Below are 16,942 nucleotides of genomic sequence, written 5' to 3'. Positions count from 1 at the left end.
ATTCTATATCCATATAATTTTGAGGGCAAATAATTCCGGTGAGTTGGTTTTGAGTTTTCATGAGATACAACAAATACAAATGTGGTTCCTGACATAGATCAGTGGGAAATTTGATCTGCCTTTAACCCGCTATCAGTGTCGGAAGAACAAAATTCTAAACGAATATCTTCCTGGTGGAAAATTTATTTTTCCCATCATACTACGACTGAAGTTCCTTGATGTTTTGTTCTCGTTTAACAAAGTCGCTGCCAAAACCCTCCACCTCATTTACCATAGTCACTCTCTTGTGAGCTCCCTGCATTTATGGAGGAAACCTGTTAGCTGATTTGGTGCAGTTAAAAACGTTCAAGCTTACAAACTTAATTTGTTTTTGCATTTTTTCAGTAATTTTTTTTCACTGCTTTCATTGAGAGATGTGGATTGAAATTCATATCATACTAAACTTTCTAAAACAAAATATTTAGAATCCTCATCGACTATGATTTCTAGGACCAATCACCTCCAAAGGCCCTTCAATTGAAGATACCCCTATTCACTTCAATTATGGAAGAGGAGCGATCAATGTTGGAGGCTCGGAGAGTGAGACACCAACCCATGCAATATTTTCCCCCCAGTATACAGGTCGCATATGCTTTCAGCAAAAGCTTTGTGTAGTGACTGCACTTTGCCAAGGAAACCTGAGACGCTCTGTGATGACATAATTTCATGGTCTATATCCTAGAGGGCATCAACATTGAAATAAATGTGGCCATGACCCTGAAGTTTTATGGCATGTACTATTTGCAATCATCAGCAGATCTGTACAGCAGCCAGGAAACAGTGAGGGGCTGTATTTGCCAGGTTAGATAGAAATATAGGACATAGGAATATAGAAATTAGGAGCAGAAGTAGGCAACTGTGCCCTTTTGAGCCTGCTCTGCCATTCAATCAGATCATGGCTGATGTCTTCCTAGTCTCAATCAACCTCACTACCTGTGCCCCATATTTCTTTAACCCGTTTTCTATCAGAAAATATCTATCTCTTTCTTGAAACTATTTAATTACTCCGATTCCATTGCACTATATGGCAGCGAGTTCCACAAATTCACCACCCTCTGCGAGAAGTAGTTCCTCCTCATCTCAGTTCTAAACCTCTCAACCTGTGTCTGTGACCTCTCGTTCTAGAACTTTCTAGGAACATAGGGGTAGATATTGAGCATGCTCTGCCATTCAATTATATAATTTCTCTTTTTAAAATAAATTTAGAATCCAATTCTTTTTTTTCAATTAAGGGGCAATTTAGTGTTGCCAATTCACCTACCCTGCACATCTTTTGGGTTGTGGGGGTGAGACCCACATAGACACAGTGAGAATGTGCAAACTGCACACGGCCAGTGACCCGGGGCTGGGATCGAACCTGGGTCCTCGGCACCGTGAGGCAGCAGTGTTAACCACTGCGCCACCATGCTGCCCTAAAGGGATTATTTCTGATCATTTACCTTATGCCTGATTCTTGGGCTATCTCCATATCCCTTGAAGTCATTAATATATGGAAATCTATCGATGCCTGCCTTGAGCAAGTTCAATGATTAAACTTCAACGACACTCTGGGGCAGGGAATTTCAAAGATTCACCACCCTCTGAGTGATGAAATTCCTCCTCATCTCAGTCTTAAATGCCCTACCTCTTATTATGAGACTGTGTACCCTGGTTCTAGACTCACGAGCCAGGAGAAACATCCCATCTACATCTGCCCTGTAAGAATGTTGTAAGTTTCAATGAGATCACCTCTCATTCTTCAAACCTCATGAGAATACAGGTCCAGTTTCCTCAATATCTCCTCATGACAATCCCGCCATCTCAGGGATGAATCTGGTGAACCTTCATTGCACTCCTTCTATGGCAAGTATATTCTTCCTTAGATAAGGAGACCAAAACTGTGCGCAATATTCCAGGTGCAGTCTCATCAAAGCTTTATACATCTGCAGCAAGGCATCTTTACCTCCTGTACACAAATATCTTTGAAATGAAGGCCAACATAGTATTTGCCTTCCTAATTGTTTGCTGCACCTGCCACCTTTTAGTGACTCATGAACAAGGGCACCCAGATCCCTTTGGACATCGACACTTCCTGTTTTCTCTAACAAAGTGGATAACTTCACTTATTCATATTATATTCCACCTGTAGACACCCTCTTAATATTCTGATCAGAAGCTTAACTTGATCAGCCATATTATAACAAGAACAGATTGGAGGCTGGCTATTCTGCAGTAAGTGGTTCACCTCCTGATTCCCCAAAGCCACAAGTCTGGAGTGTGATGGATATCCTTCACTGCCTGAATAAGTGCAGCTCCAACAACAATCAAGAAACTTGGTGCCATCCAGGTCAAAGCAACCAGCGTGATTCGCCACCAAAAACATTCACCCCATCCGACACTGGTGCACGGCAGCTGCAGTCAGCTTATACTGTGCCGGGGGAGGTGACACAGTGGTTAGCACTGCTGCCTCACAGCGACAGTGACCCGGGTTCAATTCCGGCTTTGTTTCACTCTCTATGTGGAGTTTGTGTGTTCTCACCATCTGCGTGGGTTTCCTCCGGGTGCTCCAGTTTCCTCCCACAGTCCGAAGATGTCCAGGTTAGGTGGATTGACCATGATAAATTTCCAATTCATGTACAGGTTAGGTTATAGGGAAGGGATAGAGTGGGTTAGGATGGACGAGGGATCTTGTAAGTGGTCTAGTTTTGAGGGCTATGGTGATGGCAGCGTTGCCAATGGCTCCGAGTAGGTATTCAGGGAGCCCGGTGGTGCAGTCCACGGTGAAGATATGGAATCAGTTGTGGCGGCATTTTAGGATGGAAGAGATGTTGGTGTTAACGCCGCTGTGCGAGAATCATGGGTTTGAGCCGGGGGGGATGGATAGTGTATACAGGAGGTGGGACTGGTTAAGGTAAGGGATCTGTATTTGGAGGAAGGATTTGCCAGTCAGGAAGAGCTAAGGGAGAGGGTAGGGCTGCCGAGGGGGAGTGAGTTCAGGTATCTGCAGGTTAGGGACTTTGCGTGAAAGGTCTGGAGCGGGTTCCCTAGGTTGCTGGGACACCCTGCTGGAGGGACTGCTGCTTCCGGATGTGGAGGGGGAGAGAAGAATTGGGGATATATACAAGTGGCTGGTGGGGCAGGGAGGCGAATGGGTGGTGAAGGTCAAGGAGAAATGGGAAGCGGAGTTGGGAGGGGAGATTAATTGGGGTGTATGGAGTGAGGCACTGCGTAGGGTAAACGGGACCTCCTCTTGTGCAAGGATGAGCCTGATACAGTTTAAGGTGGTGCACATCTGACTCGGGCGAGAATGAGTGGGTTCTTTAAGGGAGTAGCAGATGAGTGTGAGAGCTGTGGACAGGGGCCAGCGAATCAAGCGCACATGATTTGGGGCTGCGTAAAAGTGGGAAGATTCCGGGCAGGAGTGTTCACGATCTTAGCCAGGAGAGTGGAGGAGGAGGTGGACCCGGACCCTTTGGTGGAGATATTTGGGGTTTCAAAGAAGCCAGAGCTCATGGAGAGAAGGAAGGCCAATATCCTGGCCTTCATCTCTCTGATTGCACGGCAGCGAATTTTACTGGAGTGGCGGTTGGAATTGCCATCAGGATAGCAGCTTGGTTGGGTGAACTTTACAACTTCCTGCAGTTGGAGAAGATAAAGTATGAGTTGGGCGGCTCTGCAGGGGGGTTTGAGAAAAGGTGGGGGATGTTGTGACTGTGTTTGAGGAGCTGTTCGTCACGGGGGAGGGTGAAAAAAGGAATAAATCTGTACAGACTGTATAATTGACTGCTGGGAAGTATGTTTCCCGGGGTGTTTACGTGCTGTAACCCGTTTTGACACATGTTTGTAATAAAATACATTTTTAAAAAAGGGTTAGGTTATAGGGTTCCAGGAATGGGGCAGGATCGATGGGGGAGTGGATATGGATAGAGTGCTCATTCGTTGGGTGGATGCAATGGGCTGAATAGCCTTCTTCTGCACTGTAGGAATGCTATCTGCCAGATAGGGACGATGTCGCGACTGGCCAAGCCTTCAAACCAACCACGTGTACCTAAAAGCACAAGTTTAGTAAATGCATGGGAACATCACTACCTGCAAGTTCCTCACCAAATCACAGCCATCCTCATACCACCATTATTCGGAAAGCCATGGAAATCCCGATATAACAGCGCTGTGGGTGCACCATCACCACTTGTGGGAGATGAATGCCACGCTTGTCAGAAATGCCCATGTCCGAAGAATCCGCAAAAAATATTCCGAGGAGCCATAACATCAAGGTGTTTATCCTATCGACAGCTGCTGACTGGCCTACTGCATTTTCTGTACCTTCTGCTTTTGTTGCGAATGCCGAGCAGTTTATTTTCCACAGTTGCATTTTTGTTTTTGCACCAACATTGACAATTGTTTACCAGTCGTCTGATTTGGTTCAGGAGCCACCAACATATTCTGCGTTGCTTGAAAGGAGTTTGCTGAGTTGTAAATCCGAATCCTTTACGTTTCCTTGACCTTGGCAGCAGCAGATAAAGAACATGTGAACATTAAGAACTTGTACAGTAAATTGTACAATAACTTACCAACCCGTTAGATAGATAAAAGCTACAAAAAGTACGTCGAGTCGACAGTAAAACTCTCAGACTGCTGTTGGTTATTTTGCCAAAGAGGAAGTTAGAGCTGCAGCAGTTGGAGGCTGTTGGGCGCGGGCGGGCCGCCGGACACTTGGTGACAGGCGCTGCGACTTTGGGTGACGATGGGCCGTGGACTCGGGGCCTGGTCCCTACTCCTCCTGCTCGGGCTCCCAAGAAGCGGGGCCGGGGATATCAGCACTGAGAAGCTGTGGATGGTGAAAGAGCGAGTGGTTTATGGTGACGACTCGGGCCTCCCGGGGCCGCGGGCCAGCCTGGAAGGCGGCTGGGGCTCGGGCTCCGGGGCGGCGGCGCCGCCCGCACCGCCCCCCGCCTCCGGCCTGGAGCCCGGCATGCTCGCCCCGGCCTTCACACTCGACACCCTGGACGGAGAGCTGAGATTCCCGCCGGCCAAGGAGCAGCGGCCCCGCTCCTTCATCTTCCAGGCGTTCACCAACAAATCGGGCTTCCTGGAGTGTTTGTGGAGCTGCCAGGCTTCCCTCGTCGCCCTGGTGAACAGGCTTCCCCAGCGCAGCCATGTGGTCTTCCTGTCCTTCGACGACTCGGCTTCCACGGATGTCAGATGGATGAAGCGGCAGCTTGTCGGAGTGATGGAGGAAAGGTAACCTCATGGCAGCGACTCAGAGAGCAGCAAAACCCTTGGATGAGGGGAGGTGTCCAGACAGTGGGATATGGATTCTGGGTGGGGTGGTGTCCAGGTACCTGTTGGAAAGGGTGTGGGATGGAAGCAGTGGTGGTTCCAGCCACCGGGCCCCAAGGGGCAGCACGGTGGTTAGCACTGCTGCCTCACAGTGCCAGGAACTCGGGTTCAATTCCAACCTCGGCTGACTGTCTGACATTTGCATGTTCTCCCGGTGTCTGTGGGGGTTTCCACCGGATGCTCCGGTTTCCAAAGATGCACATTGGCCATTCTAAAATTGCCCCTTAGTGTCCAAAGGTTAGGTGGGATTACAGGGCTAGGGCAGGGATACTGTTTCAGAGGGTCGGTGCTCACTCAATGGGTCATGCTGACTCCGACTTGATTGGTCAAATGGCCTCCTTCTGCACTGTAGGAATTCTGTGAAACACTGGGTGAGGGGAGCCTCATGCGCTGAGTCCCATCCCTTTTTTTAAAGTCAAAATAGAGCAACAATTAGAATAGCAAAGAATAACTTGGCTATATAATGAACCTCATTGCAGACTGTCCCTGGACACGCCACATGCCATAAATTACTTTTTGAAGTCGTGGCTGATTATGATTGCATGTAGCAGCCAATTGTCACAAAGCAAGATCTCACAAAGAGGGTGTTCTTTGAGGTAGTTGGCCAGAACACTAAGTGCATCTATTGCTCTTGATGTAATGCTGTGTGAACAAAAAAAGTGCCACCTCGATTTAATGCGTCACTCAAAGAATTCTAAGTATCTATCATTTCTTATTGTTGCTAAAATTGAGTTTTCAAGTCTTGAAATGGGGCTGAAATCCACAACTTACTGATTCAGATGAGAGAGTGATCCGTTAAATCATCCAGATACTCACAAGGCTAGTTTCTTTGAATTTGGCTCTTTGATAATTACTGTTCTATCTAAACACTTATGGGATCAGCTGTTGTATTACCCTAACCTGATGGTTACGACTACAACCTGATGGGCAGTCTATTTGAACTATTTGATAAAAAAGCAGGTCAACATCTGTTTTGTGCATGGACCTGCTTTAGTTGTAAGGTTTTAAAACCAGTCCAATGTTAAATATCTGGAATTTATTTCTGGATTAAAAACTGGGCAATTTGTCACGCCAATAGGTGCTAGGGGCTGTTTAGCACAGGGCTAAATCGCTGGCTTTGAAAGCAGACCGAGGCAGGCCAGCAGCACGGTTCGATTCCCGTAATAGCCTCCCCGAACAGGCGCCGGAATGTGGCGACTAGGGGCTTTTCACAGTAACTTCATTTGAAGCCTACTTGTGACAATAAGTGATTTTCTTTTCATTTTCATTTCATTTCATTTTATTTCATTGCATCCAGAATGTGGAAGGATGCCTCTTGAGCAAGGATAAATTATAGTTTATTAGAATCAATATTCAGTATTCAGAATCAATATTCAGTAACAATACTGGCAAGAAATGAGACACATTCAGAATTTGTTCTCTATTAATGACCAGTTTTGTTGACTTTTGAAAGTATCACATACTGACATCCAGTTTTTAAGAGATAATAGCTTTAATTGTTTGGTCTTGCTGTTACCTAGGTGTAGGACATGGAGGTAGGTTGATTGGTGTGCGTGTCATGAGTGTGGTGTGATTTTAATAAAAAAAAATTTAGATTACCCAATTATTTTTTCCAATTAAAAGGCAATTTAGTGTGGCCAATCCACCTACTCTGCACATTTTTGGGTTGTGGGGGCGAAACCCATGCAGACACGGGGAGAATGTGCAAACTCCACACGGACAATGACCCAGAGCCGGGACCTCAGCGCCGTGAGGCAGCTGTGCTAACCACTAGGCCACCGTGCTGCCCTTGGTGTGATTTTAATAACCTTCAGAAAATAGACATCAGCAAGGGAGCTACCAGGTTAAAAAAAATGTTATTAATCATTTGTACTTTTGTTACTTTATCTTGGTTATCCCAATGTTATTGGTACAATTGATAAATGCTTGGTACCCTGTGGTGATTACCTGTTGATATGGTGTGGTGGAATTGACACACATTATTTGAAATATTAAATTTTTATGGCCCCAAGTATGTTGCAACTTACTGATTAGAAATTTGACAGCGTTTGGCTAACAAGATATAGGCAGTACGATTATATTGCTTTACGGTAAAAAGTCCACTAATTAGTTCAAGTTAGCTTTTGCTGTCAAAATGTGGTACTTTTAGGTGTGAGAGAGGTCTGGTATCATGTTGCAATTTATTTCAGTTATACTAGTGTTATCACCTAGATTTTATTTATTGCATCAGACTCTGCCTAGCCTTTCTCCCTTGCCATGCCATGCTGTAGCAATATATTTTATTATTTAAAGCTTCTGACATCCTATGAATCTTTAGATTCGTAACTGTGTTCAACAGCAACCTCTCCAGGATGTTCCAATATCTAATCTGGGAGGGTGAATACAAATTGAGTGGGATTAGTTACTGAATGTGTATTGAGCAATGATTCACGTAGCTGTTGGGCCGAAACACCCGAGTATCAACTTGACTCTGAGTAACACTGGTTTCTCACTCCAGAAATTCTAGGTTGAAGCACCCACCATGGTTATGCATATAATTTAGGTTGACTGTTGCGATCAGATGAGGATGGGGTCTCTATTCCCTCTCCTCATTTGACTGCAACATGTTTTAAAAAAAATAACAGATATATTTGCCAAGTCTGTGAGATTTAACTATTTGCGTGCTATGCCATAAAAGACACAATCAGACAGGTTTACTTCAAGTTTAAAATTTAAAAAAATGCTTAATTTTACTGAACCCAATCTAACAAAAAATAAATAAAACACCCCAAATTTCACAAACTCACTCGGAAGTTCTCACACATATTTAGATTACAGAGTGGGGAGGGTAGATTAAGCAGTTTAGAATCCAATAAAATTAAATTTGATAAGATCTTGACCTTATTGAATTCCACATTTCCCATCTACCTCCGATAACCTTTTTTTAAAAAAAAAATATTTTATTGAAATTTTTTTGTCAACCATCACAGTACATTGTGTATCCTTTACACAGTAATATAACAGTATAAATAACAATGACCTGTTTTATAAACAAAGAATAAATAATATATAACAAAAACGAAAACTAAAACTAAATGGCAACTGCCTTGTCTCAGATAAACACTCTCCAAAAATATGATTTAACAGTCCAATATGCAATTATTTATAGCAACGACCTATACATATTATACATATATATTAATAACCCTGAGACTCCTTCTGGTTCCTCCCCCCCGGGCTGCTGCTGCTGCCTTCTTCTTTTCCATTCCCTCTATCTTTCTGTGAGTTATTCGACGAACGGTTGCCACCGCCTGGTGAACCCTTGAGCCGATCCCCTTAGGACGAACTTAATCCGTTCCAGCTTTATAAACCCTGCCATGTCATTTATCCAGGTCTCTACCCCCGGGGTCTTGGCTTCCTTCCACATCAACAGTATCCTGCGCCGGGCTACTAGGGACGCAAAGGCCAAAACATCGGCCTCTCTCGCCTCCTGCACTCCCGGCTCTTTGGCAACCCCAAATATAGCCAACCCCCAGCTTGGTTCGACTGGACCCCCACTACTTTTGAAAGCACCTTTGTCACCCCCACCCAGAACCCCTGTAGTGCCGGACATGACCAGAACATGTGGGTGTGATTCGCTGGGCTTCTCGAGCATCTCGCACACCTATCCTCTACCCCCAAAAATTTACTGAGCCGTGCTCCAGTCATATGCGCCCTGTGTAACACCTTAAATTGAATCAGGCTTAGCCTGGCACACGAGGACGATGAGTTTACCCTACTTAGGGCATCCGCCCACAGCCCCTCCTCAATCTCCTCCCCCAGCTCTTCTTCCCATTTCCCTTTCAGCTCATCTACCATGATCTCCCCCTCGTCCCTCATTTCCCGATATATATCTGACACCTTACCGTCCCCCACCCATGTCTTTGAGATTACTCTGTCCTGCACCTCATGCGTCTGGAGCTGCGGGAATTCCCTCACCTGCTGCCTCGCAAAAGCCCTCAGTTGCATATACCGGAATGCATTCCCTTGGGGCAACCCATATTTCTCGGTCAGCGCTCCCAGACTTGCGAACTTCCCATCTACAAACAGATCTTTCAGTTGCGTTACTCCTGCTCTTTGCCATATTCCAAATCCCCCATCCATTCTCCCCGGGGCAAACCTATGGTTATTTCTTATTGGGGACCCCACCAAGGCTCCCGTCTTTCCCCTATGCCATCTCCACTGTCCCCAAATTTTCAAAGTCGCCACCACCACCGGGCTTGTGGTGTATTTCTTCGGTGAGAACGGCAATGGGGCTGTCACCATAGCTTGTAGGCTAGTCCCCCTACAGGACGCCCTCTCCAATCTCTTCCACGCCGCTCCCTCCTCTTCTCCCATCCACTTACTCACCATTGAGATATTGGCGGCCCAGTAGTACTCACTTAGGCTCGGTAGTGCCAGCCCCCCCCTATCCCTACTACGCTGTAAGAATCCCTTCCTCACTCTCGGGGTCTTCCCGTCCCACACAAAACTCATGATACTCTTTTCGATCCTTTTGAAAAAAGCCTTCGTGATCACCACCGGGAGGCACTGAAACACAAAGAGGAATCTCGGGAGGACTACCATTTTAACCGCCTGCACCCTCCCTGCCAGTGACAGGGATACCATGTCCCATCTCTTGAAGTCCTCCTCCATTTGTTCCACCAATCGTGTTAAATTTAACCTATGCAATGTACCCCAATTCTTGGCTATCTGGATCCCCAAGTAACGAAAGTCCCTTGTTACCTTCCTCAGCGGAAAGTCCTCTATTTCTCTGCTCTGCTCCCCTGGATGCACCACAAACAACTCACTTTTCCCCATGTTCAGTTTATATCCTGAGAATTCTCCAAACTCCCGAAGTGTCCGCATTATCTCTGGCATCCCCTCCGCCGGGTCCGCTACATATAACAACAAATCATCCGCATACAGAGATACCCGGTGTTCTTCTCCTCCTCTAAGTACTCCCCTCCACTTCTTGGAACCCCTCAATGCTATTGCCAGGGGCTCAATCGTCAGTGCAAACAGTAATGGGGACAGAGGGCATCCCTGCCTTGTCCCTCTATGGAGCCGAAAGTAAGCAGATCCCCGTCCATTCGTGACCACACTCGCCACTGGGGCCCTATACAACAGCTGCACCCATCCAACATACTCATCTCCAAAACCAAATCTCCTCAGCACCTCCCACAAATAATCCCACTCCACTCTATCAAATGGTTTCTCGGCATCCATCGCCACCACTATCTCCGCTTCCCCCTCTGGTGGGGGCATCATCATTACCCCTAGCAGCCTCCGTATATTCGTATTCAGCTGTCTCCCCTTCACAAACCCAGTTTGGTCCTCATAGACCACCCTCGGGACACAATCCTCTATCCTCATTGCCATTACCTTGGCCAGAATCTTAGCGTCTACATTTAGGAGGGAAATAGGTCTATAGGACCCGCATTGCAGCGGGTCCTTTTCCTTCTTTAGGAGAAGCGATATCGTTGCCTCAGACATAGTCGGGGGCAGCTGTCCCCTTTCCTTTGCCTCATTAAAGGTCCTCATCAGTAGCGGGGCGAGCAAGTCCACATATTTCCTGTAAAATTCAACTGGGAATCCATCCGGTCCCGGAGCCTTCCCCGCCTGCATGCTCCTAATTCCTTTCACTACTTCCTCTATTTCAATCTGTGCTCCCAGTCCCACCCGTTCCTGCTCCTCCACCTTGGGAAATTCCAGCCAGTCCATAAAGCCCATCATTCTCTCCCTCCCATCCGGGGGTTGAGCTTCGTATAATTTTTTATAAAATGCCTTGAACACTCCATTCACTCTCTCCGCTCCCCGCTCCATCTCTCCTTCCTCATCCCTCACTCCTATTTCCCTCGCTGCTCCCCTTTTCCTCAATTGGTGGGCCAGCAACCTGCTCGCCTTCTCCCCATATTCGTACTGTACACCCTGTGCCTTCTTCCACTGTGCCTCTGCAGTACCCGTTGTCAGCAAGTCAAATTCTACGTGTAGCCTTTGCCTTTCCCTGTACAGTCCCTCCTCCGGTGCCTCCGCATATTGCCTGTCCACCCTCAGAAGTTCTTGCAGCAACCGCTCCCGTTCCCTACTCTCCTGCTTTCCTTTATGTGCCCTTATTGATATCAGCTCCCCTCTAACCACTGCCTTCAGCGCCTCCCAGACCACTCCCACCTGGACCTCCCCATTATCATTGAGTTCCAAGTACTTTTCAATGCACCCCCTCACCCTTAGACACACCCCCTCATCTGCCATTAGTCCCATGTCCATTCTCCAGGGTGAGCGCCCTTCTGTTTCCTCCCCTATCTCCAAGTCCACCCAATGTGGAGCGTGATCCGAAATGGCTATAGCCGTATACTCCGTTCCCCTCAGCTTCGGGATCAACGCCCTTCCCAAAACAAAAAAGTCTATTCGCGAATAGACTTTGTGGACATAGGAGAAAAACGAAAACTCCTTACTCCTAGGTCTGCTAAATCTCCACGGGTCTACTCCTCCCATCTGCTCCATAAAATCTTTAAGCACCTTGGCTGCTGCCGGCCTCCTTCCAGTCCTGGACCTCGACCTGTCCAGCCCTGGTCCCAACACCGTATTGAAATCTCCCCCCATTACCAACTTTCCCACCTCTAGGTCCGGGATGCGTCCTAGCATACGCCTCATAAAATTGGCATCATCCCAGTTCGGGGCATATACGTTTACCAAAACCACCGTCTCCCCCTGTAGTTTGCCACTCACCATCACGTATCTGCCCCCGCTATCCGCCACTATAGTCTTTGCCTCAAACATTACCCGCTTCCCCACTAATATAGCCACCCCCCTGTTTTTCGCATCTAGCCCCGAATGGAACACCTGCCCCACCCAACCTTTGCGTAGTCTCACCTGGTCTATCAGTTTCAAGTGCGTTTCCTGTAACATAACCACGTCTGCCTTAAGTTTCTTAAGGTGTGCGAGTACCCGTGCTCTCTTTATCGGCCCGTTCAGCCCTCTCACGTTCCACGTGATCAGCCGGGCTGGGGGGCTTTTTACCCCCCCCCTTGTCGATTAGCCATCCCCTTTTTCCAGCTTCTCACCCGGTTCCCACGCAGCTGTGTCCCCCCCAGGCGGTGCCCCCCCGCCCATCCCACCCCATACCAGCTCCCCCCTCTCCCCAGCAGCAGCAGCCCAATAATTCCCCCCTCCCACCCCCCCCCCCCCCACCCCCCCCCCGCCAGATCCCCCACTAGCGTAGTTACACCCCCCATGTTGCTTCCAGAAGTCAGCAAACTCTGGCCGACCTCGGCTTCCCCCCGTGACATCAGCTCGCACCGTGCGACGCCCCCTCCTTCCTGCTTCCCTATTCCCGCCATGATTATCATAGCGCGGGAACCGAGCCCGCGCTTCCCCCTTGGCCCCGCCCCCAATGGCCAACGCCCCATCTCTTCCACCTCCTTTCCTCTCCCCACCACCTCCTGTGGAAGAGAGAAAAGTTACCACATCGCAGGATTAATAACATAAAACTCCTCTTTCCCCCCTTTTTACCCCCCTCTTCGCCCCCCATACTCGCCCCACCACTTTGTTTCAAACGTTCTTTTTTTAATAACCCGCTCATTCCAATTTTTCTTCCACGATAAAAGTCCACGCCTCATCCGCCGTCTCAAAGTAGTGGTGCCTCCCTTGATATGTGACCCACAGTCTTGCCGGCTGCAGCATTCCGAATTTTATCTTCTTTTTGTGAAGCACCGCCTTGGCCCGATTAAAGCTCGCCCTCCTTCTCGCCACCTCCGCACTCCAGTCTTGGTATACGCGGATCACCGCGTTCTCCCACTTACTGCTCCGAGTTTTCTTTGCCCATCTAAGGACCATCTCTCTGGCCTTAAAACGGAGGAATCTCACCACTATGGCTCTAGGAATTTCTCCTGCTCTCGGTCCTAGCGCCATCACTCGGTATGCTCCCTCCACCTCCAGCGGACCCGCCGGGGCCTCCGCTCCCATTGTCGAGTGCAGCATCGTGCTCACATATGCCCCGACGTCCGCTCCCTCCGCACCTTCAGGAAGACCAAGAATCCTTAGGTTGTTCCTCCTCGCGTTGTTCTCCAGCGCCTCCAGCCTTTCCACACATCGTTTATGGTGTGCCTCGTGCATCTCCGTCTTCACCACCAGGCCCTGTATGTCGTCCTCATTCTCGGCAGCCTTTGCCTTCACGACCCGAAGCTCCCGCTCCTGGGTCTTTTGCTCCTCCTTTAGCCCTTCGATCGCCTGTAATATCGGGGCCAACAGCTCCTTCTTCAATTCCTTTTTGAGTTCTTCCACACAGCGTTTCAAAAACTCGTGTTGTTCAGGGCCCCATATTAAACTGCCACCTTCCGACGCCATCTTGGTTTTTGCTTGCCTTCCTTGCCGCTGCTCTAAAGGATCCACCGCAATCCGGCCACCTTCCTCTCCTTTTTTCATCCGTATCCAGAGGGGATTCCCTTCTGGTTCACCGCACAGTACTTTTAGCCGTTAAAATTGCCGTTGGGGCTCTTATTAAGAGCCCAAAAGTCCGTTCCACCGGGAGCTGCCGAAACGTGCGACTCAGCTGGTCATCGCCGCACCCGGAAGTCTACCTCCGATAACCTTTGATTCCCTTACCTAACAAGAATCTATTTATCTCCACCTTCCAAATATTCAATGATTTTGCCGCCTTCTGAGGTAGAGAGTTCCAAAGTCTCACAACCCTTTGAGAGAAAAGATTTCTCCTCATCTCTGTCCTATACGGGTGTCTCCAAATTTTAATGATGTGGAGATGCCGGAGTTGGACTGGGGTGAGCACAGTACGAAGTCTTACAACACCAGGTTCACACCATGATTCACCTGAGGAAGGAGCAGTGCTCCGAAAGCTAGTGACATCGAAACAAACCTGTTGGACTTTAACCTGGTGTTGTAAGACTTCGTACTGTCCAAATTTTAAAGCAGTGCCCCTTAGTTCTGGACTCCTACAAGAGGAAATATCTTTTCAATGTTCACCTTCTCAATACTGTTCAAGATCTTGTACACTTCAATCAAGTCACCCCTTCAATTCCAGCAGAAGAAGCCTTAGACCATAAGACTTAGGAGCAGAATTGGGCCACTCGGCCCATCGAGTTTGCTCCGTCATTCAATCATGGCTGATATTTTTCTCATCCCCATTCTCCTGCCTTCTCCTATAATCCCCGATCCCTTTATTAATCAAGTACCTATCTATCTCTGTCTTAAAGACATTCAGTGATTTGGCGTCCACAGCCTTCTGCAGCACTCTATCCAAGCCTCGCAGTATCTTGTAAGTTTCAATAAGATCCCCACTCATCCTTCTAAACTCCAACGGGTACAGACCCAGAGTCCTCAAACGACCAGCTCTTCATTCCAGGGATCATTCTTGTGAACCTCCTCTGGACCCTTTCCAAGGCCAGCACATCCTTCCTTAGATACGGGGCCCAAAACTGCGCACAATACTCCAAATGGGGTCTGTCCAGAGCCTTATACAGCCTCAGAAGTACATCCTTGATCTTGTATTCTTGCCCTCTTCACATGAATGCTAACATTGCATTTGCCTTCTTAACTGCCGACTGAACCTGCACATTAACCTTAAGAGAATCGTGAACAAGGACTCCCAAGTCCCTTTGTGCTTCTGATTTCCTCAGCATTTCCCCATTTAGAAAATAGTCTATGCCTAAATTCCTCCTTCCAAAGTGCATAACCTCACTTTTCCACATTGTATTTCATTTGCCACTTCATTGCCCACTCTCCTGGCTTGTCCAAATCCTTCTGCAGCCCCCTTGCTTCCTCAATACTACCTGTCCCTCTACAGATCTTTGTATCATCTGCAAACTTAGCAACAGTGCCCTCAGTTCCTTCTTCCAGATCATTAATGTATATTGTGAAAAGTTGTGGTCCCAGCACAGACCCCTGAGGCACACCACTGGCTGCCATCCTGAAAAATACCCCTTTATCCCCACTCTCTGCCTTCTGCCAGTCAGCCAATCCTCTATCCATGCCAAGATCTTGCCCTTAACACCATGGGCCTTTAACTTATTTAACAGTCTCTTATGTGGCACCTTGTTAAAGGCCTTCTGGAAATCTAAATAAATTTCGTCCACTGGTTCTCCTTTGTCTAATTTCTTTGTTACCTCCTCAAAGAACTCAAACAGATTTGTCATACACGACTTCCCTTTGACGAAGCCGTGCTGACTCAGTCCTATTTTACCATGCACTTCCAACTACTTCGCGATCTCATCTTTAATAACAGATTCTAAAGTCTTACCAATGACCGAAATCCGGCTAACCGGCCTATAATTTCCTGTCTTCTGCCTCCCTCCCTTCTTAAACAGTGTTGTTACATTAGCCACTTTCCAGTCCTCTGGGACCCTTCCTGCCTCCAGTGATTCCTGAAATATCATCACCAATGCCTCCACAATTTCCTCAGCTATCTCTTTTAGGACCCTGGGGTGTAGTCCATCGTCACAAGACACCCTGGGGTGTAGTCTTATCGTCACAAGACAACCTACTCATAAATTCCTAACAGTGCTGAAGGAGGTCTTTCGGCCCATTGAGTCTCCACCGACTCTGAAAGAGTACCCGAATAGGCCCACTCCCCCGTCTTATCTCCGTAACTTCACCTTACGTTTAGACACTAAGGGGCAGTTTAGCAGGGCAAATCCACTTTATCTGCACAACTTTGGACTGTGGGAGGAAACCAGAGCACCCGGAAAGGGGACCCACGCAGACACTGGGAGAAGGTACAAACCCCACACAGAAGGTGACCCAAGATCTTGGGAAATCATAAGGACCTGATGCCAGGACTACATATAATAATAATAATTGCTTATTGTCACAAATAGGCTTCAATGAAGTTACTATGAAAAGCCCCTAGTCGCCACATTCCTGCGTCTGTTCGGGGAGGCCATTACGGGTATTGGACCCGCGCTGCTGGCATTGTTCTGCATTACAAGTCAGCTGTTTAGCCCACTGTGCTAAACCAGCCCCTGGTTTGGATTATACATTTGGATTATAACACTCTCTCTCCACCCCACCCCCCCAACCCCCCGGGCCAAGTTCAGAATAACTTCCACATCCACGGGAAAGTGTGCCAGCCCTTTTGACCGTTTTGCCCGTGGAAGGTGTTCAGGCGCAGAACGTGTAGCGTCAGGAGGTATAAATCGGACAGGGGGGTGGTATTTGCGCGATGGGCATCTGGGTGGTGGAGGTGATGCAGGTGCGGCCATGAGAGCTGGCATGGATGACTCTAGTGGTGGTGAGTTGTTCTCGGTTCCAGAGTCGGAACTATGTGGTTCCTTTTCCGGCATCGTCAAAGTGACCCCTGAATCCTCGACAGCTGTCGACAGGGGCGAAGACGCTGGCGCTGGGGCATCAGAATCAACAGCCGGTATAGCTCGGGTATCCGGTATGGGGCTTTGAAGGTGGTCCACATGCCGATTAGACTCGCGGCCCTGTGCCTGCCTTCGGTAGGAAACGGGTCCCGTTTTTGCCAACATGACGTTCGGGATCCAAGTGGCTCCATCGCCGAAATTCCGGACATGTATTGTGTCTCCTGGGGTGAACTCGCACAGTGGCTTACCTCGGTTTGGTCCTGAGCTTT

At 48.1% G+C, this 16,942-nt stretch overlaps 1 protein-coding gene across 1 annotated transcript in view; it reads left to right on the top strand.

Moving 5' to 3' along the window:
• Nucleotides 1-4,192: 4,192 nt before the first annotated feature.
• The window catches only part of LOC140425141 (uncharacterized), a 420,524-nt gene continuing 407,774 nt past the window's right edge, over nt 4,193-16,942 (top strand). The window contains exon 1 of the mRNA XM_072509070.1: nt 4,193-5,259. Coding sequence (XP_072365171.1) covers nt 4,763-5,259 — 497 coding nt within the window. The 5' untranslated portion in view covers nt 4,193-4,762. The remainder of the gene's footprint in view (nt 5,260-16,942) is intronic.

Source organism: Scyliorhinus torazame, chromosome 6, assembly GCF_047496885.1.
Source record: "Scyliorhinus torazame isolate Kashiwa2021f chromosome 6, sScyTor2.1, whole genome shotgun sequence".
In the NCBI taxonomy this organism is placed as follows: domain Eukaryota; kingdom Metazoa; phylum Chordata; class Chondrichthyes; order Carcharhiniformes; family Scyliorhinidae; genus Scyliorhinus; species Scyliorhinus torazame.
Note: the sequence above shows the minus strand (reverse complement) of the source record. Positions and strands in the feature narration are given on the sequence as shown.